Source organism: Solea solea, chromosome 3, assembly GCF_958295425.1.
Source record: "Solea solea chromosome 3, fSolSol10.1, whole genome shotgun sequence".
Lineage (NCBI taxonomy): Eukaryota > Metazoa > Chordata > Actinopteri > Pleuronectiformes > Soleidae > Solea > Solea solea.
Genome location: NC_081136.1, coordinates 17,799,040 through 17,825,670, shown reverse-complemented (window position 1 = coordinate 17,825,670; position 26,631 = coordinate 17,799,040). Strand labels below are relative to the sequence as shown.

The 26,631-nt window shown below is 39.0% G+C and overlaps 1 protein-coding gene across 1 annotated transcript in view; it reads left to right on the top strand.

Moving 5' to 3' along the window:
- Positions 1-6,529: 6,529 nt before the first annotated feature.
- The window catches only part of LOC131457184 (pyruvate carboxylase, mitochondrial-like), a 329,828-nt gene continuing 309,726 nt past the window's right edge, over positions 6,530-26,631 (top strand). The window contains exons 1-4 of the mRNA XM_058626042.1: positions 6,530-7,035; positions 18,976-19,112; positions 22,827-22,920; positions 23,490-23,580. Of these exons, the coding sequence (XP_058482025.1) occupies positions 7,034-7,035; positions 18,976-19,112; positions 22,827-22,920; positions 23,490-23,580 (324 nt within the window). The 5' untranslated portion in view covers positions 6,530-7,033. The remainder of the gene's footprint in view (positions 7,036-18,975; positions 19,113-22,826; positions 22,921-23,489; positions 23,581-26,631) is intronic.

Below are 26,631 nucleotides of genomic sequence, written 5' to 3'. Positions count from 1 at the left end.
ACAGCGGGTGTTTTTGTGACTGTGTTCCAGGAGATGACGGTGTGAGTTTCTGCAGCATCTCTGTAAAGTAAGTCCATGAACTGGAGATTGAGTTTGACCTCAAATTAAACATTTAAAGGTGTCACTTTATTTTGATTTTTGAATTTTTGGTCTCTCTACGAGTAATTGACTCTCGACAAGTATTCAGTATCATGTTGACACTCAATTAGTTGACATTTATTGATTGAAATGAGTTGAAATTAATCTATTTATGTACAGTTCTTCACCGTTTTTCACTTAAATCAGATCAGAGGTGTCAAACTGCAGGCCCGCGGGACAAGAATCAAACTGAACAATGCCTAACTGTAGATCAGTTAAAAAGACATGGGTTAATCTCGAACATTTAGCTTGGAACATTTCTAAAAGTTGGTTAATTTTATGTCACTTATCAGCAGAATAGGTGATATATGATACAGAATACCAGTTAATTACTTATAGAGGGTCAACAATGGATTATCAAAATAAAGTGTTACGAATAAAAAAATGTATATTTATATTTTTTTGTCATTTACAGTTATTCGTCTTACGCACATTGACTTTCTCACTGGCTGCAACTGATTAGGCCACTTCTCCATGCAGTGGTTCCAGATGTATTTCTCAAGGCGGTGAGTTTTCTTTGTTCGCATATGTTTATGAATGTGTTGTGTTGTTGATGTAAATCTGTTCACACAGTCACGTTAACTCCTTGTGGGGACAAAACGCAAGTCCCCATAATGGTAATGATTACAGTTTAAGATGAAGAAATGTCGTATGGTTAGGTTGAGGTTAGGGTTTGGTTAAAGTTAGGGTTAGATCCTCTGAAGTCATGGGAACCAGACTGTGTGTGTGTGAGCCTTTCTGTTCAGGCATAAAATGGACTGCATGTCCTTCAAGGTTTCCTTGTTAAAGGAAGGTGTGTCCCCCCCCCCCCCCCCCCCCCCCACCACCACCACCACCACACCTTGTAATATAGTTGCTAGTAAATTTGTTCCTATTCCCAAAGCCTCATTTTATAACAGTTGTCTATGGCCGGGTCTATGAAAAGATCTGTGTTACACCCCTTGTGTGAAGGTGTGTAATCTTTTTTTGTAATCTTGCTATTGTGTTCCATTTTGCACTGAGTAGGCATAGATAAAAGAGAGAGGACTGCTGTCCCTACGGAGAGACAGCAGTAAATAAAAAAGGGGTTTTATGCACAGAATAATGCATAGGAATGAGGTACCAGTAAAACTACAGTACTTTTATTGTCACTTGTATCACATTCACAAAAAAGTGTAAATCAAATGATATAATCAATACATGGTGATTAGATTTTATTTCAGAAACCAGATAAACGTCTGCATCTCACTGAGTGGAGATACTTTTGTTTTTCTTTTGGCTTCCGCATCTCAGCGATCCACATGTGATTGCCAGATGACAAGTCTATAAATAAATGTGGAAATAAATACATTAATACAGATATAAATAAATGTGGTCATCAATAAACAAGGTTAGTTGAAAAAAAGCTTTTGCCTGATGAAGATATGATGTTTTGGCCAAGTATTAAATGTTTTAGAAGAAATGGCCCATGGCCACATTTACTTGCCAAACCCTGGTGTCGACATTTGCCTCTGAGCTGACTTGTTAGCCATTTTACTAAATCTATCTCACCTTTAAAACCTTTGGTGTAGAACACAATGCAACAAACGCAGATTCTCTTTAATCTGTGCGCGCTTCACAAACACACAGGATGACAGTGGAGTTTGTCATGCAGAGAGGAGGCCCCATAAAAATTCTTTCAGCCATGGCCAACGTGGCCTAGCTACACCAGCTCTGAGGTGATGTAACACTTGGCTGTGGTTGGCCCACTTGGCCTCTGCTGCTAAAGGAAGTGTGTGACAAACAATATGAGTGTGATATTACTCAGGACTCTTCAGAGGTCGTAGCAGAAGCAGAGAGAGGAGATTTACTATAAGCATGTGCAACAAATGCTGCACAACTGAATGACACATTCAAGGCTGTTTTTTCCACATTAAGGGTTTTCCTTCAGTTCTTATCAATGAAAAAGGCCCATATACAATTACTCAATTAATCGATTACTAAATTAATCGTCAACCATTTTGATCAATTAATCAGTTTTGAGTGTTTTTAAAGGAATTAAAACAGGTTTTCCAGTTTCTAAATAAATGTGTAAATATAAAGTAAATGTGGAAATATAACGTAAATGTACACATTTATTTACGTAAATGCGAAAATCTAACGTACATGCGTAATATATATTCTGGTTTGTTTGCTCCATATAACAAATACATCATCATAACTGAATCATTTCAGTTACTCTATTACTCAAGAAAATAATCGACAGATGAATCAATTATGAAACTAATCCTTAGTTGCAGCCCTAGTTCATAACAAAAAGCATAGTGATGATGCAAATTAATCTGTAAATAAGGAAAAATAGACTCAAAAACTAACATGTAGACACTAGACAAGCAATAGCTTGTTTAATTTATTAAATATTCATTTAAATATTATTCACTTTGGTCAGTCAGTTTCGGGCAGTTTTCATTATAATTTAAAAATAATGAATTATGCCCTTCTTTGCATGGCAGCCATTTTGGCACAGCAGGGTAATAATAGGTGATTTAAGTTTTTTGATCATCAGATCCTCCACCAAAAGGCTCAGGGACAGCTTCTTCCCCAGAGCTGTGAAATCAATAACTGCTTAATGCTCTAATACAGCGGTTCTCAATCACTGGGTCGGGACCCACAGATGGGTCGTGGGAGATTTTTGTTGGGTCCCTAAAACAAATTTGCTGACTTTTCCCAACCTTTTAGTTAAGGTAATTAACAAAATCAACAACAAAAAAACATAAAAACTACTAAATGACAAAGAAAAACAGGAAGAAACTAATCAATGAAAAGAAATGAAAAATGCAAAAAAAAAGAATAAATCATGTACCGATACATACATGAACATGTATTTATATACATATATACATGAGTATTTTTAATTTTTATCTGTTATCCAATGAATAAAGTAGGGAGGGTACAGTGGGTTGCATAAATATCCGCACCCCTTTAACTTTTCAACATTTTGCCACGCTAGGACCAGAAACATGTAAATGTGCAAAAGTATCTACCCCCCTGAGTCAATACTTTGTGGAACCGCCTTTTGCTGCAATTACAGCTTCAAGTCTGTTGGGGTATGTCTCTACCAGCCTTGCACATCTTGAGACTGGAAGTTTTGCCCATTCTTCTTTGCAAAACAGCTCAAGCTCAGTTAGATTAGATGGTGAGCGCTTGTGAACTGCAGTTTTCAGATCTTTCCACAGATTCTCAATTGATTTAGGTCTGGGCTTTGACTTTGACAAGTTTTCATCCAAGATTGCCCTGTATTTGGCTCCATCCATCTTCCCATCAACTCTAACCAGCTTCCCTGTCCCTGCTGAAGAGAAGCAACCCCAGAGCATGATGCTACCACCACCATGTTTGACAGTGGGGATGGTGTTTTCAGGGTGATGTGCATGTTCTTTTATGCCAAACATAGCGTTTTGCATTTTTTAACAGTACTCCGAGAGATGTTCAAAACTTTGGAAATCTTCTTATAGCCTAAACCAGCTTTATACTTCTCCACAACCTTATCCCGGACCTGTCTGGTGTGTTCCTTGGACTTCATGATGCTGTCTGCTCTCCAATATTCTCTAAACAGACCTCTGAGACCATCACAGAGTAGCTGTATTTGAATTGAGATTAGATTACACACAGGTGGACTCTGTTTAGTCATTAGGTCAACATGTGATCATTCAGAAATCATCAGGCAACTTCTGAAGGCAATTGGTTGCACAAAGAGGAAAGGGGGTAGATACTTTTGCACACCCCACCTTCACGTGAAATTTCAATTAAATATATTCATGTTTGTGGTCCCAGCATAGCAAAATGTCAAAAAGTTGAAGGGGTGTGGATATTTATGCAACCCACTGTATGTATCTTGGAGGAGGGCCAAAGTTCTGTGTGTTTAATAAACTGATGGTGAATCCGTTTCCATAATTCTGTGTGTTTGAATGTGTCCTCAGAGGAATGTCATTGACACGCACTTATCTTGACACGATAAGACAACAAACAAAGAGTTGAGAAACAATCATGTAGGGCTGAGTTGTGAGCGTGTGCGACTGAACGTTTGTCCTTACATCACTTCATGTCAGCTCACACGTGAACAGAAACCCTGTAAACAAAGACTTACAGACGCGATTAGGATGCAAACATCTTGTTGGCACTTTCATAGGCTGCATTCGCACTGCATGGTGAAAATGACCCAATTCTGATCCCAATGTTCCTCCCATGTGGCACAAATCAGGTATGACCCATGAAGGTATAAGCAGGAAATATATATATATACTAAATGTATATATAATATTTAAAATAAAAAAAAAATTAAAAAAAATATTAAGCCTTTGGTGCGCAGGTTTCTAAATTTCATATGGCCCTTTTCCACTATGGTCCCAGGTCGCCAGCACGGCACGGTTTAGGTTGGTTTTCCACAACAAAAATGGAATCTACTCGACATGGGCTGCATGAAACTGCGGTGACTTCATTTTACATGTGATACACACAAGTGAGTGACTAGTGACATGTAAAGCCACTGTTTATACTGAATCATTAGAACCACTGAATTAAAAGTATTTGTTCAGTACTTCCTCCATGACCGGAGCACAGACTCTGCCTGACACAGTCACTGGCGGCAGGGTTTGTGATGCCACTCGTGATCAGCAGTGCTGTTGCTAAATTCACCAGACTCCTTTGTTAAATATTGAGATTTTAGACATTTCCCTGGTAGTTGTTGGAGATTAACCCACGTTTTTAGGATTGTTATGTCTTTTTAACTGATCTACAGTTTGGACATCTCTTCCTGTCTGGCGACATCACGCATAGTATCGCCTCAGCTTGCTTGGAACCTCGCCAGAGCAGGTACTAAAAAAAGTACCTGGTACCAGGTACTATGCTAGTGGAAACAACTTAACCGTGCCGCGCCACTTACACTTCCATTTGAGCCCACTAACCATTTTCAGGTCAGTAGCCACGCCCACCCATTGGTTTGTTTCCTCATGGTCCTATCCACATGGGAATGGAAATGACTTCATTTACACGAAACGACTGTAAATGCTGTCGTATACATGCCAGGCCTGTGCACTGTAGCACTGCTACACCAAAACCAGAAATGGGTCACTTTGACATATCCAGGTTCAGCATTTCAATTTGAATAGCATTTTGGGGGCCCAAGGAGGTTGCAGTAACCTGTACGTCGCCAGATTTTAAGTCAAAATAAAGCTTTGACGCAACATGCTCACAAGTTTAACTGTGTGTCACCTGATTCTTGAGATAAAAGCACAGTAGTCTATTGATGACCTAACAAAAGAGTACTACAAAGAACCACCCTAAGAGCCTGTAATCAAATCCAACTCTTTTCAGCTTATTTTTTTGTTTTTTTTGCACATTGGGGTGGTTCTTATTTTTTGGGTTATAACCTGTGAAAAGGGCCTAACCCCATGCAGCAAAGTTATCATATGACTACCCCAAGTTTTAATAGTCAAACAAATGCAGCACGGACCAACTCATTTACAAAATCCTTATATACTAAAATATACTGTCTTGGATTTGTGTATCAAGATATATGACATACAGTATTTATAGTTTAGCAGCAACATTGTCGTATAGGTGAACCTCTCCACTAATGTGGAAAGCAATGGCAACATGTCTCACATGCATTTGGATTTTTTATTTGTTCATTTAATAAATCATGTTTATCTTTTGGTATGTAAAATATAAAAATAATAAAAACAATTGTTTTATATAATATAACTTCATCGTGGGATATACACATGTATGCATTTATTAAAAGTATTTTACACTTTCATTTATCAACACTGTTTTTTTAAATAGCATGCATAGATGAAGTTTTAATGAACATCTCTTTGAAAATATGTATTTGCCGCTTTAAAACAATAATAGGCTAAAACAATAATTAGCCGCAATATGATGCACAAATTTACTCGTGCTATATATAATTTTGTTTGCTGTCTTTAAAAAGTGGGTCCTCACTGTATGAACTTTATAGAACGTTTGTGAAGCTGCTCTAATACACAGCAGTGTAGCACCATTGTCTATGGATAGCATTTAGTGGGATTTTAACCCTAACCCTGTTCTGTAGTAATAAGTGTTATATGTGGCCGTACAGTTTAACAACACTACTCAAAAGTTGGCCATAACAACTGGGTTAACCCTCCTCATACCACCATTAACCACCATTTACTAATACTGTGCATTATAACAGGAGTAAGTCGTTATTACAGTGTCACGTAGAAGACTATGGAGGCTGGAGCTCTTTAAATGCTGCCGCGCCTTGTCATGGCCTCTTCTGTGATTGGCTGAGAGCAGAGGTTGGGGGGTGTATGCCTGATTGCGTCACGCCAAACAGAGGGATGGGTGGGAGATTATGGAGAGAGGGAGAGAGAGAGAGAGAGAGAGAGAGAGAGAGATTAACAGGGAGTAGGAAGCAAGCGCAGTAGAAGACTTTTGTATCCACCACACGGAGACGGACGGTGCCAACTGCTAGCTACGTTAGCCACAGTTAGACAGTTAGCAACTAGCTCCAGAGTAGTAGCACATTTATTACACATACGGGACTGAGCACGACACAGAGAGAGAGAGACAGGCAGACAGACAGCGTCTGTGTGTGAGTGTGTGTGACTGTCGACGTGTGCTCCTGTTTGACCGTCCCGGACTGACTCCTCGTGTGTGTGTGTGTGAGACAGAGAGAGTGTGTATGCATGAGGTGAACCAGTGTGTATATTAATGAACACACCTCTCTTGCTCACCTGAGCAAGCGTGTCTGGTCTGTGCGTGTGTGTTTGGTGTTAGCAAAGTAGCAAAACGTAAACGCACATAAACAGAGCGCGAGAGTCGACTGTTAACACTCGGTGTCCGGTTACTTGACAGCGGAGTCTCATCATTTTACCGATACCGACACGGCACGAGCATGTGAGTACTGACAGAAAACATGTGTGTGCGTGCAATTAACGTAAATTGAAACATTTGCCCCCTTTTCTCCCTGTATGTGTGAAAGGTTTCGTGTGTTACAAGTGTGCTGCTTCCAGCTGTAGCTGCACAGTTTCTGGAGAAGCACATATACATAATTACCAGTAACTGGAATGTACACATGGCAAACTTGATTGACTAGTAAACAGTGGATAATTATTAGTTTTTGTGTGTGCATACTCATTGAGTTCTTTCAAAACTTGCTACTTTTGGCTGACTTTTCTTTTGAATTCATGCCCACACTCCTTTCTCCTGGGCTGCTTTAGCAGACTTTAATGAGTTGACGAGATTAGGTTTCTCTATGTGCAGTGTGAAAACAACAAATAAGCATCAGCATGTGCACATGCTGAAACTTGTAGATTGTGTAACAAGCCTTTTCTTATTAGCAATACATCAAAGGAGCTTGTGATGACCTGATTTCTGTGAGAAAACGGATTCTCCGGGTTTCTGCGCTTTGACCTTTGAACCAGTGCATGAATATCTCATGTGTCGGACTCAGAATCCTTCACTGGTACAGTTTGTTTATCCTCAAAGCAAAATTTGAATCCACTTCAAACAGTAATACACCTACAACAATTGTCCGATGAGTTAGGGATGGCACTATACCACTTTTTCTTGTCCGATCATGGTCTCTGCTCTTTGACCCTTAATTCAGTGTGTGAACAGTTCATGTGTCAGACTCGGAACCTCATTGGTTCTGTTTTTTATCTTCAAAGCAAAATACATGCGGTAGAAAAGTTCTATTATGGTGCTTTTCCATTATACAGTTCGAGCACTATTCGTCTCTACTCGACTTTACTTGGTTACTCAGGCATGTCGTGTTTCATTACTGTAGTACCTCCTCAACGTGGGCAGGGTCACCATACCACGGCTGCACAAAACCACAGTGATATCAAGCAGTTCTTTTCAGTGCACTGAATCATTAGAATTAGTTAATTAAACAGATTTGTTCATCAAACACTGACACACTGATGAGTATACAATTGCTGGCTTTCAGCAGTACTGTCACTAAGTACATGCCGTTAAATATTGAAATTTTAGAAATGTCCTTGCCTAATGTTTTCAGGTTTTTTCAACTGATCTACAGTTCGGCATTGTTTGGTTTGATTCTCGTATCGGATGTCGTTGTGGAAGAACTGTATAGTGGAAAAGTGCCAGTAATTAGACATGGCATGATAGTGCTTCTTCATATCAGTCAAATACAGTCCTCCTAGACTTTTTAAGCTAGGAAGCTGTTCACAACAAATTCTTACCAGCCATTTGTGATGACCTGTGATGACCTGATTTCTGTGAGAAAATGGATTCTCTGATCTTTGACCTTTGAACCAGTGTGTCAATATCACATATGTCAGACTCAGAATCTTTCATTGTACAGTGTGTTTATCCTCATAGTGAAATTTGACTCAGTAATACATGCAGAACAACTGCCTCTCTCTGCATTCAGACTTTGCCATTTATGGCGCATTTCCACTGGCTCTACTCGCCTCGCCATGCCACGGCACAGTTTAAGTAGCGTTTCCACTAGCATAGTACCTGGTAACAGGTACTATTTTTAGTACCTGCTCCGGCAAGGTTCCAAGTGTGCTAGTAGTAGGTACTATGCGATGATTGGTCAGACTGCCGGCTGCTGACTGGCCAGAGTCCCGTCACAGGAAGAGACGTCCCACTCACAAATCAAGCCAAACAGCGCCAAACTGTAGATCACTTAAAACTACTTAATAATCCTAAAAACGTGGGTTAATCTCCAACAACTACCAGGGAAACCTCCTTATTTAACAGGAGTCTTTTAAAGTGGAGTGGTGTATTTAGGGACAGCGCCCGCGATCGCGAGTGGCACCACAGACCTGCTACTGTAGTCTGTGGAGTAGGAGGCTGTACTCCGGAGACGTGTGGACAGAAATCAAGCCGAACAGTGCCAAATTGTAGATAAGTTAAAACAATTTAACAATCCTAAAAACGTAGGTTAATCTCCAACAACTGCAGAAGTCTGGTGTAAAGTCACTAGTCACTCGTGTGTGTGTGTGTTTGTGTGTCGCGTATAAAACAAGTCACCACAGTTTCACTCAGCCGTGCAGTGATGACTACGCCCACGTTAAGTAGGTACTTTTTTGTAGTGGAGATGCGACCTAATCATGCCGTATCGTGCCGTGCCGAGGCGAGGTGAGGTGAGCAATGCTCCACCAAGTCCATGCTTTCATGATTGGTCTAGCACGAGGCTCATTGTCCCAGACTCCACTTTTTTTGAAAATGTTGGAGCTGTTGCTCCTCATTAGACACCTTGTTAGACAGCTGCAACAAGGTGTTAGATTTGATTACCAGACCAGACTGCTCCGTACTCTTGCTCACTTAGGTCTCAGTCCACTTCTTGGCATTTTTCAACACTTTAAATTACCATGGTATATGATTTAGCATATCTATTAGCAGAAATGGAATATAATAGTACATTAAAACAATTATGTTTTCATTAGTTCATAATCGGCAGAAGAATGATTTTGTTTTGTTATGGGAACCCATCATATCTACACAGTGAATGTGTTCTCTCTCATGGAGTTTCACTGGGCACTGGGCAACCATGTTCTGTAGAGGGCCTTTTACACTTTGAGATGACATGAAGGCCACTGTAGTTCTCCACTGGAGAAAACAAGTTTCAGAAAGCAACATGCAGTTTAAAAATCATTTTGTATTTTCTTAACATACTGTATCTAAAAGGGCAGCTTATAGCAGTGGGTGGCTGGGGTATCTTGTTGACACAGCTGGTAAAAAAGGCCTGTGTGAATGTGAAGAGTAAGAGCAAGGCTCCAATCATCCTATCAATTCACCACTTATTCCAAAGTTCCAGGTTCATTAATGCTGCTGTAAGAACATAAGCATTAGTTTGGGTGCATTTAAATTCAGGATTAGTATTGAATTATCTCCTCTACCCTTCTCAAAGGGTATTGCAGTTTTTTGTTCATTTGTGTTCGGACCATTTTCCCAGACTGCTTTAGAATTCATTGTTCATTGTTCACTCGTTTATTATCGCCACCCCAGTGGGAAACCTAGCTTACAGCGAGATGCACAAGAGAAAAGACGGCAACAAAACAAAAACAAAAACAGCACAATACAAAAGTAAAAGTAAATACACAAATATGAAAGTATGTTCACTCCAGTGTTCCCCTTTCAAGCTCTATATTCAGTCATCAGCCTGGTAGGGTCTGCACAATTAATCACAAAATAATCATAAAACACAAAATGATCAAGTGCAATATCAAAAGAGAATGACGCTGCAGTTATTTGAGTAAGATAACATCTCTGACCAAACAGCATGATGGGGATATTCTGTAGTATTGTAGGAATTCATTACGCCAAAACTATTGCTCTTCAGATGAGAAAATATAAGAAAAACCTCAAATAAAATGTTTAAAGGAATATTTCACCGTTGGAAAGATGAATGTCTTTTAAAACTGGGTCAACTATGTAGTAGAAATGTGAAATAATATTTGAAGCAAGTGCTTTCTTGGCTGAGAAAGGCAGAAAAATTTAATTTTGGCTCATGTAGATGGACGTCAACAACTCCCAAAATGCACTGTGCTCGCTGCCCTGCGAGAGTCTCACCATCTCAAGCTTTGAAGCAGACAGCGCTAGTTGTGCAACACAACACACAAATCCCAGTGAGGAATTAAATATATAATAAAAATACAAAACAAAATACCCTATCGCTAACGTCCCCCTATTGGTGAGTCTAAAAAGTGCGGAACTGGCGTTGTAGTTTAAAACCTTGAATTGCATCATTCGACTAAGCGTAGGGCAAAATTGGAAAGGGAAAAACAGAATTTTTACAACTCAGTGGAAAACTGAGGGAGGGAAGCACAATTTTTTAAAAATACTACTGCTATTCTAGCTATACAAAGCCACATGCAAATCGGTGAATATTCCTTTAATCATTATGGTTTGGATCAATTTTATATGAAAAGTTAAAGGTTCAGTGTGTAAAAGTAGCAACATTTATTGGTGAAGTTGCATGTTGTAGCTGAATATCCCGCACTTTACCTATGTAGCTGTCAATTTAGGGCTGCAGCGGAGGATTATTTTCATCAATCGATTAATCTGTCCATTATTCAATAGACAGATTTAGTAGATGGCTGAAGTCATCTCAGGCTTTGCATGTTTTTAATGTTGTGCCACACACACTTTTTTACTGACATAGTGTACTATGCAGAGAGCCATATTTGGCCCATGTTTTCACCCTGTGATGAATCAATTAGGGCAAAGTTGATGCAAGGTATGTGTGTCTCTGTGTCTCGGAGTACGTCAAAACAGAGCTGAACTTTGAACTTCAACGAGTTAATTAATGACCGAACCAGAAATTACCTGTGGTGGTTTTTTGTTTAAGATTTACAAGAGATGAGTTATTTTCAGTCATGTTTATTTTTGACAGAACTATGATCGATTGTTTTGTGCGAATGTGTGACGTAATTCAGCTGTGCCCTCAGACGTTGGTTATTGAGACAATTTGTGTTTACACTTTGTTAATTATTCCTTAAATTCCAACATATAGGGACTTATGATGAACTTTGTCCCCCTGTGTTGTCTCTTAAGTGACCCGTGAGTTCTTAGGCCTGCAAGGAGTCTGCTGCAGGTTTTTAGTCTTCATTTTGCATCTTGGGGGCAAATGTTGCTGTATATTTTCAGCCAGTTTTCTACACACTAGCCTTAGCCACCATATACACGGAAAAGAGGTTTTTTTGCTTTTCCATTAGGGAAAGTACCTGATACCTGGTAATTCTTTTGGTACCTCCTCTGGTGTGGTTCCAAGCAAGCTGAGCCGATACTAAAATGTGAGGTGAACAGACCGCCGTTCACTGATTGGAAGAGAGTTCTGTCACTGGAAGAGTCATGAGTGTGACATCCGACACAAGAATCAATATGAACAATGCTGAACTGTAGATCAGTTAAAAAGACTTAAAAATCATGAAAACAGGCGTTAATCTGCAAATTTGTGAGCCGAATCGTCACCTGTTCAGTCGTATTTCAGTTCAGCTCCGGTCATGCAGGAAGTACTGAACGATTTGGTGAAGAAATCTTTTTAATCAACTGATTCTAATGATGGAGTGTTTGAGAACACTGAAGTGCAATTTTTTTTAAAATAGGTCCCAGAATGGGAAAATCTCAAAACGACCTCCCTGGTGTTGTTGTGTGTACAACCAAAATGCTACTTTTGGGAAAATTAATGTCATAATCCCACCTCTCTCTTCTCGTCTTCATCCTCTTGTATTTTGAGATTGTTTGGTGTATTTGTATGTAATAACTTTTATTTCCAATCTTTTCTGCTTTGGTGTGGCAGCATACAGGCCTGGCAAATGGTTTTTGGGGCATTCCGTGTGGATAGAGAATGTATTAAAAAAAAAGATAATTTTGGAAAAGTCCTGTTTCCGTCCGAGAGTTTTCATGTATGAGAACCAGAAGCAGCATCTCTACTCTTCCCAGTGATCACAGTGACATAAGTCTTTGATAAAATTAGACATTTGAGTATCACATGGCATCACCATGTGAAACTTATTGCTGTCCAAAAGGACTTGTTTGTAGAGAACAGTATTTACAGTATACTAGAATACTATAGAATACTATACTAAGAATAAAACTCCACTATCGTTTAGTTCTTGAGCTCTATTAAAGACAAAGGTCCTATTTCTGCAACACTAGGGACCTTTATAATAATAATAATAATAATAAGATGACATTTAGCAACACAGAAAAGTATTCAAGGCTTACTCAGACAATCAATCAACTACCATCTCTACCAGGTTAAGATTGTGCTATTCACTCATTCCACAATAACTGAATTAACTTTGAGAACATCTCAATAAAACCATTAAAAACTTTATTAGCTGCTGTATGTGAAGGTTTTGAGTACAAAATGTTTTAATTAAATTAAATAAAAGTAAAAATAAGTCCCATACAGACACACAAACACATATCTTACTTATTTTCCGTCTTTCCTTTACAGTACAACATGAAAGTGCCAACACTATAATTATCTTGTTATGTAGCTTCAGTGTCTCCACCTTTTGACATTCCTCTCATATCACAACTTATCCTTGAGTTTGCTTTCACGTTTAGGCATTGTGAGTCAGAAAACCAGGGGGAAACTGGCTGTGGCAGCTTTTATAGCTGAGCCCAAAGAGTACAAAGAGAGGGGAAGTCATGGAAGGAACAGGAAAGAGAACTGCATCACCAACCTGTTGAATCATGATGTCAGAAAGAGACATTTAGGAAGATTCAATTACAGGAAAGAAAGAGATATTTGCTTGTTGCTTGGACCCATCACCTAGACCCATAAGGAAGGCGGACATTTTGAATTAAACAGCCATTTTATTGTGATCAACTTCAAATTTGATGAGGTCACTCTGGACAAGATAAGGATTGACAGTTATCAAATTGGAATTAGTCCTGGAAAGTCATTGAAAGTCCTTGAACGCCATATTTTAAGTACTTCTTTGGCATGAAGTTGCAATTTTGAATGGTTTGCTGTAAGATGTATTTTTGTGGCATTTCAAGACACAGGAAGTGTGTGTGTGTGTCTCTCTCTCTCTCTCTCTCTCTCCCTCCCTCTCTCTCCCTGTGCTGCTGTTGTATTCAGGCCTTAAGCAGCTGTATCTGTTTCATGCTGTGACACAGTTGCCTTTGTGTGGATAGAATATTCAGTTTCATTCTTAAACTACAATCTCAAGGTGTTTGTTATCTGAAAACATCCATCCAATAAGTCTTAATTTATCGAGATAATATCTGATTCTGTAACACTCATCATTAACAACATTTGTTCAGAATAAACAAAAAGAAAAAGATGCTGTTAAAAAAAACAAACAGTACCTTTGGCCATATTTGCTCATCTTATCTGGATGAGTGAGTCGCTCAGCAGTCTGTCTGCATTCTTTCCACAGTCCACATATTCACCTCTTGCATTTAGATATTCTGAAAAGTTTTCACGGGTAATCCGTGCGTTTGAGTCCTGCATGCGGTGCATCCATTTCTCATCGTAGTCTACGCTGAATCTAAAACACAGCATGCACGTATACAAAGTTTTGATAAAGTTTTGTGAAGGGCCGAAACGTAGCAACATACCTTTGTTTGCCATTGTGTATTGAACCGAACAGGGCGTTTCGAACGGTTTGGTAAAATATCGACTATTGTTGCGGGAGATCTACAGGCGGGTTGTTTTGTGTTTACTTGACTTTTACTTTGTGTAATTGTGTCACTCACTGCATTTTCCTTCTGTTCTGCTCACTTTCACTACTTATTATATTTTAATATTTATAAAAGGTTTTTGCACACCTGTTCATCCTTGTTCCATTGTTTATAGTAATGCTTATCATATTATTTATTATTATTATTTGATATCCTAGTGTAGTACTGTCTGTTCCCATCCCTGCAGCTGTAACTAGTGAATCGGGATCAATAATGTCAAATCTAAACTAATATGATCTGTATTGGGATCCAGGAGGACCAACCCACTTAACAGCAGGGGTGGGAGATATTGGCCAAAAAACAATATCTTGATATTTTTTGGATTTCGATAATGAATTAGCTCAATGTTTAAAATGTGATTGTAACTGTTTGCGTGATAACTCATTAATTGTTGCTGATAGATTATATCAATGGACACATTAAGGAAACAATGTAAGCATTCAAGTAAATATTCAAAGACAAAAACAAAGCTATCTCCAGTATTGTACAAAATCATACAAAAACAAAAATGTGCCATTCCAGAATGAATGTGCCTTGCAGTTTTAGCAGGGCTTCTGCTGCACGCATTCAGCCAATGCGTGCAGTTTCAGTGCGTGTTTCATGGGCATATGCAAAGTAATTTACATACTGGGTAATGTCAATTTACACATCATTAAAACACCAATTACGATACTATCATCAACAATAAATATCACCCACCCCTACTTGATACTCTTTATATTGCAAAAAATCGGTGAGGTGAGCTATGTAGTTAATTTGCATTTCACTGTGAGTATTTTACTGTAACCCTGAAAAGTTCAATGTTTAGGTTTAGGCAGCACTCACTGGGTATGAGAGCTGGACCGCAGGTCTTTAACATATAAATGTACACCAGTTCAGAGTAGGGTGAATACCTAATTGCAGTTCTTCTGACAACCATTGCAGTTGCAATTTGATTTGTAGTATAATTCATTTTGTGTGTAATAGATTTAAATGTGAGGCAGCCTCACCACAAGTCACCACTGAATTTACATTTAAGCATTTAGCAGACACTTTTATCCAACGCGACTTACAAAGGGGGAATAAGCAATGTAGAAGAAGTCTTAGAAAGAAATCCGCTAGATAGGAACAGTGGACTGACAGAGGGTGAGAGTGCAGCAGTGGATCTAAGTGCAAGGGAGGGGCTAAGGTAAGTGCTAGGACAGAGAGCTGGGTCTTAGATAGACAGGGACGCATATTAACAACTCTCTATCCAATATAAGGATGAGAACTTGGTACAAAGGTACAAATTGTTTCCCACATGTCTGAGTTACATTTTTATCATGTATATATAATTAGCAATAAATGAATTGATTTGCCCATGGAATATACTAATATCAACATTGGTCGATTGTTTCAAAGCTATATAAACATCATTTGAAGTATTCACAAAAGAACATAAATGTAGAAGATTTGACCTTGGTAGTTTTATACTAGTGGTCGGTGGTATTCTAGCCTTGCTTAAGCTGCTCTGTTTGTATGTGTGCAAAGTAGCTGATGACTCACATATTAAACCTGGGTCTCCTTTGAGAGGCCATCGTTATTCAACGATTTAATGGGTGCATATCCAGAAAAGTATGTCTCATTCTCATATCTTATAGTTTAGGACAGTGTTTCCCAACCCTGGTCCTCAGGGAACACTGCCCTGCATGTTTTAGATGTTGCCCTGCTCCAACACACCTGATTCAAATGGTCAGCTCGTCAGCAAGCTCTGCAGAAGCCTGATAACTGGGGTGGAGTGGCTCAGTGGTTAAGACCGGTACCCTGTGTGCGAAAGACATCATGGTTGCAATGGTTGCAAGTGCTAAATGACATGATATGATGAGCTGTTCATCTGAATCAGGTGTGTTGGAGCGGGGCAACATGTAAAACCTGCAGGGCAGTGTTCCCTGAGTCAATAAACATGTTCTAATCAATGTAGTTTTTTTGTTAATGATTGTAAAATCCAAAGATAGTTGTTGGCTGCACTGCTGCTTTTTGAACACAGTGTGGCAGCAGAGCACTGTCAGTCAGGTGAAGCGATGTAGTCACACCAGAAGCTTGTATCTCGTTAAATTTGGCTCACTGTCATACAGCTCCCATCAGTCCAGCTGACCGTTTCCAGAGGTATTTGTCGGTTATTTGTAATTTAATTTGTGTTAATGTTCAGGTAACGTTGTCTGTGTGTAGCTGTGACATGTGTTTGTGGGGTAAGTTTGTCTGCTTTCATTGATTACTAATGCAGCCATCAGAGTAATGTGATTGTGAAGTTGTGTGTGTGTGTGCGCGTGTGTGTGTGTGTGTTGTTTCTGTGAAAAAAAAGTGAAAAAGTTACCTGTTATTTTGATTCTGTTTTGTTAAAGGCATTTCTTACACCAAGTGTGGGCACTGAAGAAAATATAGCTATTAGATTAGTCTGTCCATGGATTCTTGATTCATTTGTTTGGTCACAAATTATTTGTTTGTTTGATCACATTAAGAAGCTAGGGTGGCTATATGTGTGTGTCACCCTTGTTGCTGTCCGTATTGCTTTGTATTTGGACGATAAATATCAGCAATTGTCCTTCTGTCCAAATTGAATTAGAGTGGGACTGATTGTGATTGTTTATTTGGTTTAGTTAGAGTTTGTATTGTGTATTGTATACATTTATTTGGGCTGGAAAAACCAATGCCTACACTGGGAAACTGCTCTTAAATTAGACACACCTGCAGCTGATTGAATGCTGGCAGTAAACAGAGCAGTATCTGATCTCAGCTGTCTTTTTGAAACTACTTGGAACAGGGATGAGCTATATCTGTCTGTCTGTATGTATATAATTTTTTAAAATCATTAAACAACCATTGCATGTTATTTTATCCAATGAAAGCTCACATGTGTGTTTGTTAAATCCGGCCATGGCCCTGTTATATTAGTATTTGTCCAGTACTAAAAGTCTATTGTTCTCTAGATGCCAATGAAGGCTGTATCCTCTATGGTTCTCAGCCATCCTGTAAACCAACAAAGGCCAGATGGAAGCCAGTTTTACTCGCAAACAAAAATGAGCAACACTAGCCAGGGCCACACACACAGGCCTTGAATGATTTATACATAATGACATTTAATGACAAAGAATGACAGGGTTTCTTCTAAATGTTGAAAAACACTCCAACCCGTGGTGACAGCCTAATAAGCCCCGACGCTTTATTAGGTCTAGTCTCTCTAAACATTTTAAAGCATTATTATCTTGTAAGCACCTGTTTAACATTATTTGAGCTAAGTACAGAGGGATTGAAAGAAAAGGTGAGCTTTATAGGTTCTGGTTCAGATATCTGTGCTTTGTTTAATGTAGATCTGATGGTGTAGAGCAGGGGTCTCAAACCCAAATGTCACTGAGTGTCTAATCTGGTCATGCAGGTCTGGTGCTGTGGAAAAGATCAAACTTTTTGGAAAAAACAACTGTTAAGTAGGGGTCAATAATATGAGCTTAAAATTTAATCACCATATAACGCAATTACTTGTTACAACATTTATTAGAATTTCAAAAGAAGTGTTTGTTTCATATAGACTGATAAATAGTCTGCAATAAAAAAATACAGAAATAACTCTAATTTGAGATTAGGTGGAGGCTAATGGCTAATTTCAAATCTTCATCAATACATCTCCTAAAGTCTGGTGACTCAGTTTGCTCACGGTGCCATGTTGGCTGAAAAAGCTCCTGAAAAATTAAAGACGCCAGTGCCGGTTTCAAGCTTTTACAGTTCAATGAGCACTTTAAATCAACAGATGGAGCAAAAAAAAATCACAGATCCCGACAGACTGAATATATGTGATCCTTACAATACCCTCAGGTGCTTTTCACGAGTATGTAAACAGCCACAGTGGACATTATTCCAACATTACATCTTCAACTTTCTGATAAATGTTCCCTCATTCTACTCCAGAGAACACTTACACTTCACAATAAAAGCATGTAAAACAAACAAGATATTTAAGTTAATTAGTGTTGGAGTCTGTAACGTTGCTGAAGTTTGCATCCAGATTCACAGCTTCCTGGTCAGCAGTTAAGGGGAAACTTAGAACGATTGTTTTCATAACTTTGTCAAATAAAATAAATATTATTAATGTCAGCGTGTCTTTAAATACAGTAAGACTTTACATACAAGTACTTTTACACCAATAAACGTGGGCAGGCAATGGCTAAGAGGAAAAGAATTGTGCTTGTCACTGGTTGGTCGCTGGGACCTTCTATCCCAGGAAGGAACTTGTGATGAGTTGCCTGTCATATCTCTAAGTATATATGCTGCCAGTTATATATGTCTGTGTTTGTTAACAGCAGCATTCTATACCAAAATGGTGTTACCATGGTTGTGTGACAGTAAAGTTTTGCAAATTATGCTCCCCTTCAGAGGAAAATAGACAAAATATGGCACAAGCATGAGTGAAGAGCAGTGTGAGTGACAGCTGGATTGCCAATTGGTGCCTGGTTTTATGGAAAATCTGTTAACATCTGGTTACAAAATGTCAGCATGGCTACATTTCAAAATTGCCGCTGGGCATCCTGTCACAAAAAAGCCTCTATCCAATTGTTTCCATCTTTAGCAAGTATAGTTCTCTGTCACAGATTGTTATTCGGTCAATTTTCAGTGACACAGTCTCACAGTCACTTCTTTTCTTTCTCTTAGGATGTTGAAATTCACCATAGTCCGAGGCGGCCTCAGCCTGTTGGCCGTGAGGCGCGCATGTCTTCTCTCCCGCTTTTCCCACTCCGCCCCTCGGAGCGAGTATCGACCAATCAAGAAGGTCATGGTGGCCAATAGAGGTAAGACCCCCACTCCCATCTTAGCCCTAATACTTCTATTTCACCACTGTGGAAGACAATTAAGATCATGCTGTTAAATTAAACACAGTTTAATGCCATTTCATGCATAATGCAAGAATAAAGTTATGACATTTAAACTCTTCCTGAGGCAAAAGAACATATACTCTTAATTTTTAATGACCACCATTTAGTTTGCCTCGATACACTGTAATATTAAGCACACATTGTATATGGGCGACTGAACTATATATATATACTATATAGATTTTGTTTACTTTAACTCAAAGCCTGTGAATTTCTTTGCATTTTGGAAACTGAGGTTGAATTGCTGTCACAGCCTTCCAAGTTTATGTTAAATTTTTTAAATTTAGTGCACTATCCAGTGTTGGAGAGTCATTTATTTTTGAATATATACATTATAAAAGTATGGATGTCTAAACTTTCCCTAGAATCTAAAGTATAATGTAGTGTAATATATGAAAAGAAAATTGGAACTCCCAATTATATAGACAAAGAAAACATTTATTTATTCCTAGCTTGACACCACAGTAAGTGCAGTGTGAAATGAAAATATAATTATAGATTATGAGTTTTCCGAAATACTCAGTCACCGGTGTGGATGTTACCTGTGGTGTCAACATCACTAATATGCGCTGATAATACGTATAATCCCTGTACCCTCTTTTTGCTTATGCTGTCCAGCTGTTTTGCTTTTTATTTTTTTCCCAACTGCAATTGCTTTTCTAAGTTTCTATTGTATAATTTCTATGTGGATAGGTTTAAGAAAAAAAAGAAGAAAGAAATGCTTGATTTGCCTCCTGTGTTTTCATTATTTCAGATAGATTTGTGTGTGGGTTTTCTATTCAATTCCAGTTTTGGACATGTGGTGCTCTCTTGGCCCTGCTGCACAAAATCAAGCGCATGCATTCATACATTTATGTCTAGCCTCCCATAGATTTATTAATTTGTTAATTTGACTGCCAATAGATTGGGTTGTCTGCCACATACTCTCACTGTTACACAGTGGGGCTTACTGCCAATCTCAATCCTTCATATCAGTGTGATGAGGTTTCCACACCACATTAGATCACATTCCTCACACTGGAGTGCACCAGACCATGTTCACCTTGTATGTGATGCGGACAGAGACTGGACTCTTTTGTGTCTGATACCAATATAGGTCTGATACACACCTTTTTAGCCTTTAAGCTATGAATCGGTTAACTAACACATTTGTGCCATTTCAAGCTATTTCAAAGACAATTCTCCAATTTGTATTTATTTTATTTAATTGATTCATTTGACAGGGACAGTGCACATTAATATTTCTGTAAATGTACCAGAGTTAGCCAGAAGGATATTGTTCATCTGTCATCCCTGGACAGATGTTCCTAGTCAACCTAAATGTTAAAATGCAAAAAATCCAAATCCCTGTGCTGGAATTCTCCCATTGAGAAGACATAAGCAGCCCACAACAGGTTCTAAAAGCTAAAACTGCTGTTGCTGATTCTTATTTACATTTTTACAGTTATATCTTTCCGATATCCAATCGGACAGATACCGTCACTAGCTATGTTTACATGAACACAAGCAATTGGAATAAAAGCCTGAGATACAGCACATTCAGAAACAAATTTCATTCTGAACACGAGGGCTGGTATATGCCCATCACCATTCAGATCAGTGTTCATGTAAATAGTCAATCCGATCAGGACTTCCTGGTTTGGTGCTTAATTGATTACTAAATTAATCGACAACTATTTTGATAATCGATGAATCGGTTTGAAGCTTTATTCATGATTAAAACAAGATTTTCAATTGTTTAAACTTCTTAAATATGAATATTTTCTTCATTTCTTTGCTCTGGATAACAAAGAAATCATTAAAAGTCTTTTTGGTTTGTGGACAAAACAAGACATTTGAGAACATCATCATTTCCAGGTTTGACAAACACTGATCAACATTTTTTAAGGTTTTCTGATATTTTATAGACCAAACGATTAATCGAGAAAATAATCGACAGATTAATCGATTATGAATATAATCGTTAGCTGCAGCTCTATTTGTATTGTGAATTGACCATGAGAGCTTTTTCTGATTGTTGTTATTATTATCCATGTAAACCTGATGTATTTCTGTTTTGTTACTGTTGTATTTCCATTCCAAAAAAGAATAATAAACAGACACAAAAGTCACAGACACAAGAGGAGGAAAATGAGATGGATAGCAGACCGGGAGGGGATGAACAGACATGCACAGAGTTTGTTTACTGCTTCCACTTCTGGGCAATGAAGGTCCATTTATTATATGACATTATCACGATATTGCAAAAGTATTTGCTAAATCATATATTGCAATATACTCACAACAGCTCTAGTCAGAGTGAGTACTTGACACCATCTAGTGGACTGAAACGTCAATTGATTTATGCTAATGCAAAAAAAGCTTGATGTTTATTTGTAACATCAGTTAAAATGATATGCTACGAAAATCTTTAGTTCTGCATAGATCCCTCCCACCCCTACCATTTATAATCAATGCAAAAGACAGAGACAAACACAGCCTTTTGTCCATATTTCATCCAGAGCTTACCATGATTTAAAACTGGCTGACAGAGCTTGCTGGCTTATCCCTGCAGCCAGAAAACACAGTGACTGCCAGGCACTGTGGGACGAGGCATGTTTCATTTGAGGGGCTATCTGGTGAAGCAAATTGTCAAAAGTCGCAGTGGACATAAGGAAATATTGCATTCAGTGGTCTTGCATTCCACTGTCATGAAATCCACTTGCGCTTTTGTCTATTTTGGATCAAGCACAAAAAAAATAACCTTCAATGGTTGCCATATTTGTTGATGCCTGCAACTTGGCACTGCCATCTAGAGGAAGTATTGCGTAAAGTCCATACCAATGCAAAAGACACACTGAGGTTTGTAGGATGGAGATAACGTTTGGGATGAAAATGGAGTATAAATTGACCTTTAGACAACACCAGACATATCAAAAATAGTCCATTCCGACTGATGGACGCATGTGTACAGACACCACATTCGGATCATTTAATTTTGTGTCCATGTAAATGAATCTGAACGAACATTTTACACATGTAAACATAGCTACTGAGTGTTGTATCGGCTCATCTCTATACTGGGTTATAGATATTTTTTTTTTTTTTTACTTTTTATTTGTTCCATACAATTCAAATGGATCTTACTTAAGTTAACATAAGTCTTCCTTATAATACTTGTACATGAATTCATTTCATGAAGTATGTCGCTATACATCAAAGAAGAAAAAAACTCACTTAGGAATAATTAAAAATAATAAAGACACAAAGCAGTTTTATATTGTTGGGGGTTTGATTTTATCATGTAAAACGCTTTGTGCTACAGTTTATATTTGTATGAAAAGTGCTATATAAATAAGTCTCACTGACTGATAGGGTTTGAAATGGCTGCTTATGTAAATGCATTGGTAGTAAATGCAGTGTCATGGATAGTGCTGTTGCCTCTCTGCAAAAAAGGTTCCTGGTTGGCCTTTCTGTGTGGAGTTTGTGAGTTCTCCATGTGTGGGTGTGGGTTTTCTCTGGGTTATCCGGATCCTTCCCCCAGTCCAAGGATAGTATTAAGCCATCCTTAATTTAATGCGACAAATGAAATATTTGTTTCAACCGTTAATTCATCATCTGTTGCTCACTCGTCACTTTCTTGTCTCTCAGGTGAAATAGCCATCCGTGTGTTCAGAGCCTGCACTGAACTGGGGATTCGAACCGTGGCCGTGTACAGTGAGCAGGACACTGGACAGATGCACAGGTAATACAAAAATGCTAACATTCAAAGAGAGCAGTAGTTAAAGGGAGTGGGGTAGTATTTTCCTGCCCTCCTCTGCACGGCCAGTTCTTTGTTTTGCAGCTGGTAATAAGTGCGAACAAATATAATTGTATTGACATTACAAGTGTTCAGGTAATCACACTGCTTAGTTAATGTACACAAACATCCCTATCTGCTCCTCCAAGAGCCTTCCCTCTGACATCCTTATGTCTTTATTTTTTTAAATGTGTTTAACAGTCTAAGACATCTCATTATCAGCTTTTAATTCCACCTGGTTTCTGCCTCTTTATCTTTTCACCTTTTATATTACCATAATCGGCTTTTCTTCCACTCTAATTTTCCACATATATCTAAAAGAACTGTAGGAGTGTGAGTTTTAACAGTGGTGCACTTTATTCAACTAAATATGCCTGCCTAATATTTACAAAGCTTGAAAGTGCTGCCTCGAAGCCATAATCGCTGTGTGCTTAGGAATCCTCTGCACATTTCTGTTGAACTTCATGGCTTTCCCTTCGTTCACCGATATTAATCCTTTGCATTTGTCTTCACAGGCAGAAAGCAGACGAGGCTTACCTGATTGGGAAGGGCCTGACACCTGTTGCTGCATACCTGGATATTCCTGACATTATCAAAGTAGCCAAGGTAGAGACCAATCACCACTAAATTCTGTAAAATGTTATTGTGAAATAACATATTATATATAATTGTGTTTACTGCTTCAGTAGTCTAATGGAGTTATTTTAAGTTATTCAAACAATGTCAGAGTCAGTTCTGTGCTGTGTTGCCCTTTAGCTATCGAGTGGTACCGTTCGGTCTGGTACAATATAGTACACTTTGCATTTCCATTAGGAATAGTACCAAAATAACCAGTCCCTACCATTCCATTTTTTGCCACACTTCCATTGGGGTATCAGAGTAAAGAGATTTGGCGACAGAAAAACTTTCTTGCAGCCGGTGTTTCTTTAACGCCTGCAGTCTATTCTCATACAAAGCCTGACGTCTTGTTGAGACAAATAGCCACAAACCGAGCAGCAAAAAAAGAACGTCAAGCCACGTATCTCACTGACACGGCTAACGGCCCAGCCCACACCCCACCTACCAAGTAAAGGTACTGTTCTTAGTCGAAAAGCAAGCCTGACCCAGGGCTTTACAATTCCAGACTGTACCATGGTGGAAACAGCGCTTTAGTGAGTCACCTACCAACATTGAAGCCAGTCATGTGTACCTACTAGAGTTGTTCCGATTCCGATACCAGTATCGGAAATGCCTCCGATACTGCCGAAAATGTGGGCATCGGTATCGGCGAGTACTGGAGTCCATGCACCGATCCGATACCACGTAATTTATTAGAGCTCCGTTAGCTCTGACACGGTTCTTCTTCGCCGCTCTTGAAACAGTTGCGCTGTGCTGTTTTAGAGGTCTGAAGAACTGATCACCCGACACCTGTAGACAACAAGCTAACGTTAGCTCATCGTGTCGGCGGTTTGGCAGTACTTACCAGTTAACTCCGTTGGCATGCGCTAGCTCCGTTAGCGCGCCTACAGTCAAACTGGAGCGGCCCGTTTATTAAACGAAAAGAGCAGCGCTACAACTAACCAGCGTACCTGTGTCCTGCGTATGTACAGTATGCCTCTGTTTTTAAAGTTTAGCGTTACTTCAGAGACTCAACAATCTGGAGTCATGTAAAAATTATGTCACGCGCGTCCTCAGTCGTCATGGAAACATGAAGCTCTGCCAGTGCTGCAGTGTTTGGACCAGAGTCAAAACAAACGTACAAGCTGAAAAACGAAATAACATATCACTGGTAAAAATAAATGGTGTCCATTTGCTGTATTCGTTCATGTTTTACAGAGGGTTTAACCTGAGCCAAACCTTACCACCAATGATAATCATCTCAGTCATGCAGGCGTAGTATGACATATATTTTTTTTTACACACTGGTATCGGTATCGGTACTCTGTATCGACCGATACCCACAGCACAAGTATCGGGAGGGAAAAAATTACCTATTAGTGTATTTAATAAAATGGATATATTTCCAAGCTCTAGCAGTAACCTCAATCTGCAGGAAAAGCTTGGCTGTAGCTACATTTAATGGCTTTCAATGGCTTGCAATTAGGTGGACAAGTGACAGACTAATCCTCTTTATTCAATTCTGTTCACATAAAATCTATATCTTGCTCGACTGGCAAGGAGGAAAAGGAAAAGTGCATTCCTCCCTTATCCCTTCCCACTTTTTCCTCTTTTCCCATTTTGTTCCCTTTCTCCATCTTTACTTGTGTCCTTCTTAAATCGTCTGGTTGTTTCTGCTGCTTTCCACCATTTCCCTCCTTTGTCAGTTTAAGCTCTCTATCTCTCCTCTTCTCCTTTTCTCCCCTCTGTCACTTCTATCACTGTGTCAAATCAGATTTGTTCCTCGTTGCCTTCCTCTCTCCGTCCCTCCAGGACAGGCTGCCATTTGTTCATTATAATTTTTTTCAGATCAATCTCTCACAGTTGAACATTATTTTTCTGAGTGGGCATGTGGTCAGAACCTACGTCGTCCAACTAATTTCTCAAAATCCATCTGTCTGTTTAGGAGCACAGATGCCTCACATGCCAGCAAGGAGTGTGTGTGTGAGAGTGTACAAAACCTATCTTTGTGGTGACATTTTGTCTGGGCCCCACAACTTTTAAAGGGCTTTTTCTAGGAGTAAGACCTGGTTTTAGTTTTAGGGTTAGGATTGGGTTTAGGTTAGGGTAAGGGTTAAGGTTAAGCACTTAGTTGTGATGGTTAAGGTTAGGGTAGGGGGTAGGGAATGCATTATATCAATGATAATATCCTCACTGAGAGATAAAAAAAACTTTGTGTGTGTTTGTTTCTCCCCCGCTGGCAAATTAGTAATGTAATCCAATGGATTACATACAATTTAATTTAAGAGGAAATATTTTTGATTCAAAATGATTTACAGCCCAGAATTACAGTTGGGCTCATGCTGCCCTCATGAGCCCAACTTTAATTCTGATGCTCCCTGCAGAGGCAATGATTGAAGCCAAGCTCAAACCATTCCAAGCAATGATAGCTGGTAAATGAGAGGAGAAAGCAAGTGTTTCTTCACACTTAAAAAAATAGGGGTTTTAGGCGACTGGAACCTTTTTGTGCAGTTTATGATGGACACGAATGTTTGAATGTTTTGCTGTTATTTTTTTTACCCTGGCACAAGGTGGAGCTCTTGTCTTAGAAACCTTGTACTTTCACAGCATTGGCTAACATGTAGGAACATTTCAAATATTCATTCGTTTTTCTTAACATCTGTATGGAGCTACTTCTGGTTTTCTTCCTGCACTAAGTTTTTTTTTTGTGTGTGTGTGTGTGTGGGGAGGAGGGGGCACTATGCCTCCTCTGGCCTGCCAGTAACCCCCCCCAACAAATCTGCCTTGTATCCAAGAGCAGATGGCACACACTGATAGAGGGATGGCTCTATCTGTTGAGCTCGACCGTTACTGTATCCATCTGCGTGTGTGTGTGTGTGTGTGTGTGTGTGTGTGTGTATGTATTCCTAACTCTGACCCTCAATTTCTCCTCATCTCTCTACTCGCCATGTCTCCCTCTAATGTCTATTGAGTAGATGCTGATAAGAATGACTGCAACAAAGATAGCCTGAGAATCAAATATATCATTAGCTCACAGTTTGTCTTTGTGTCATATTAAAC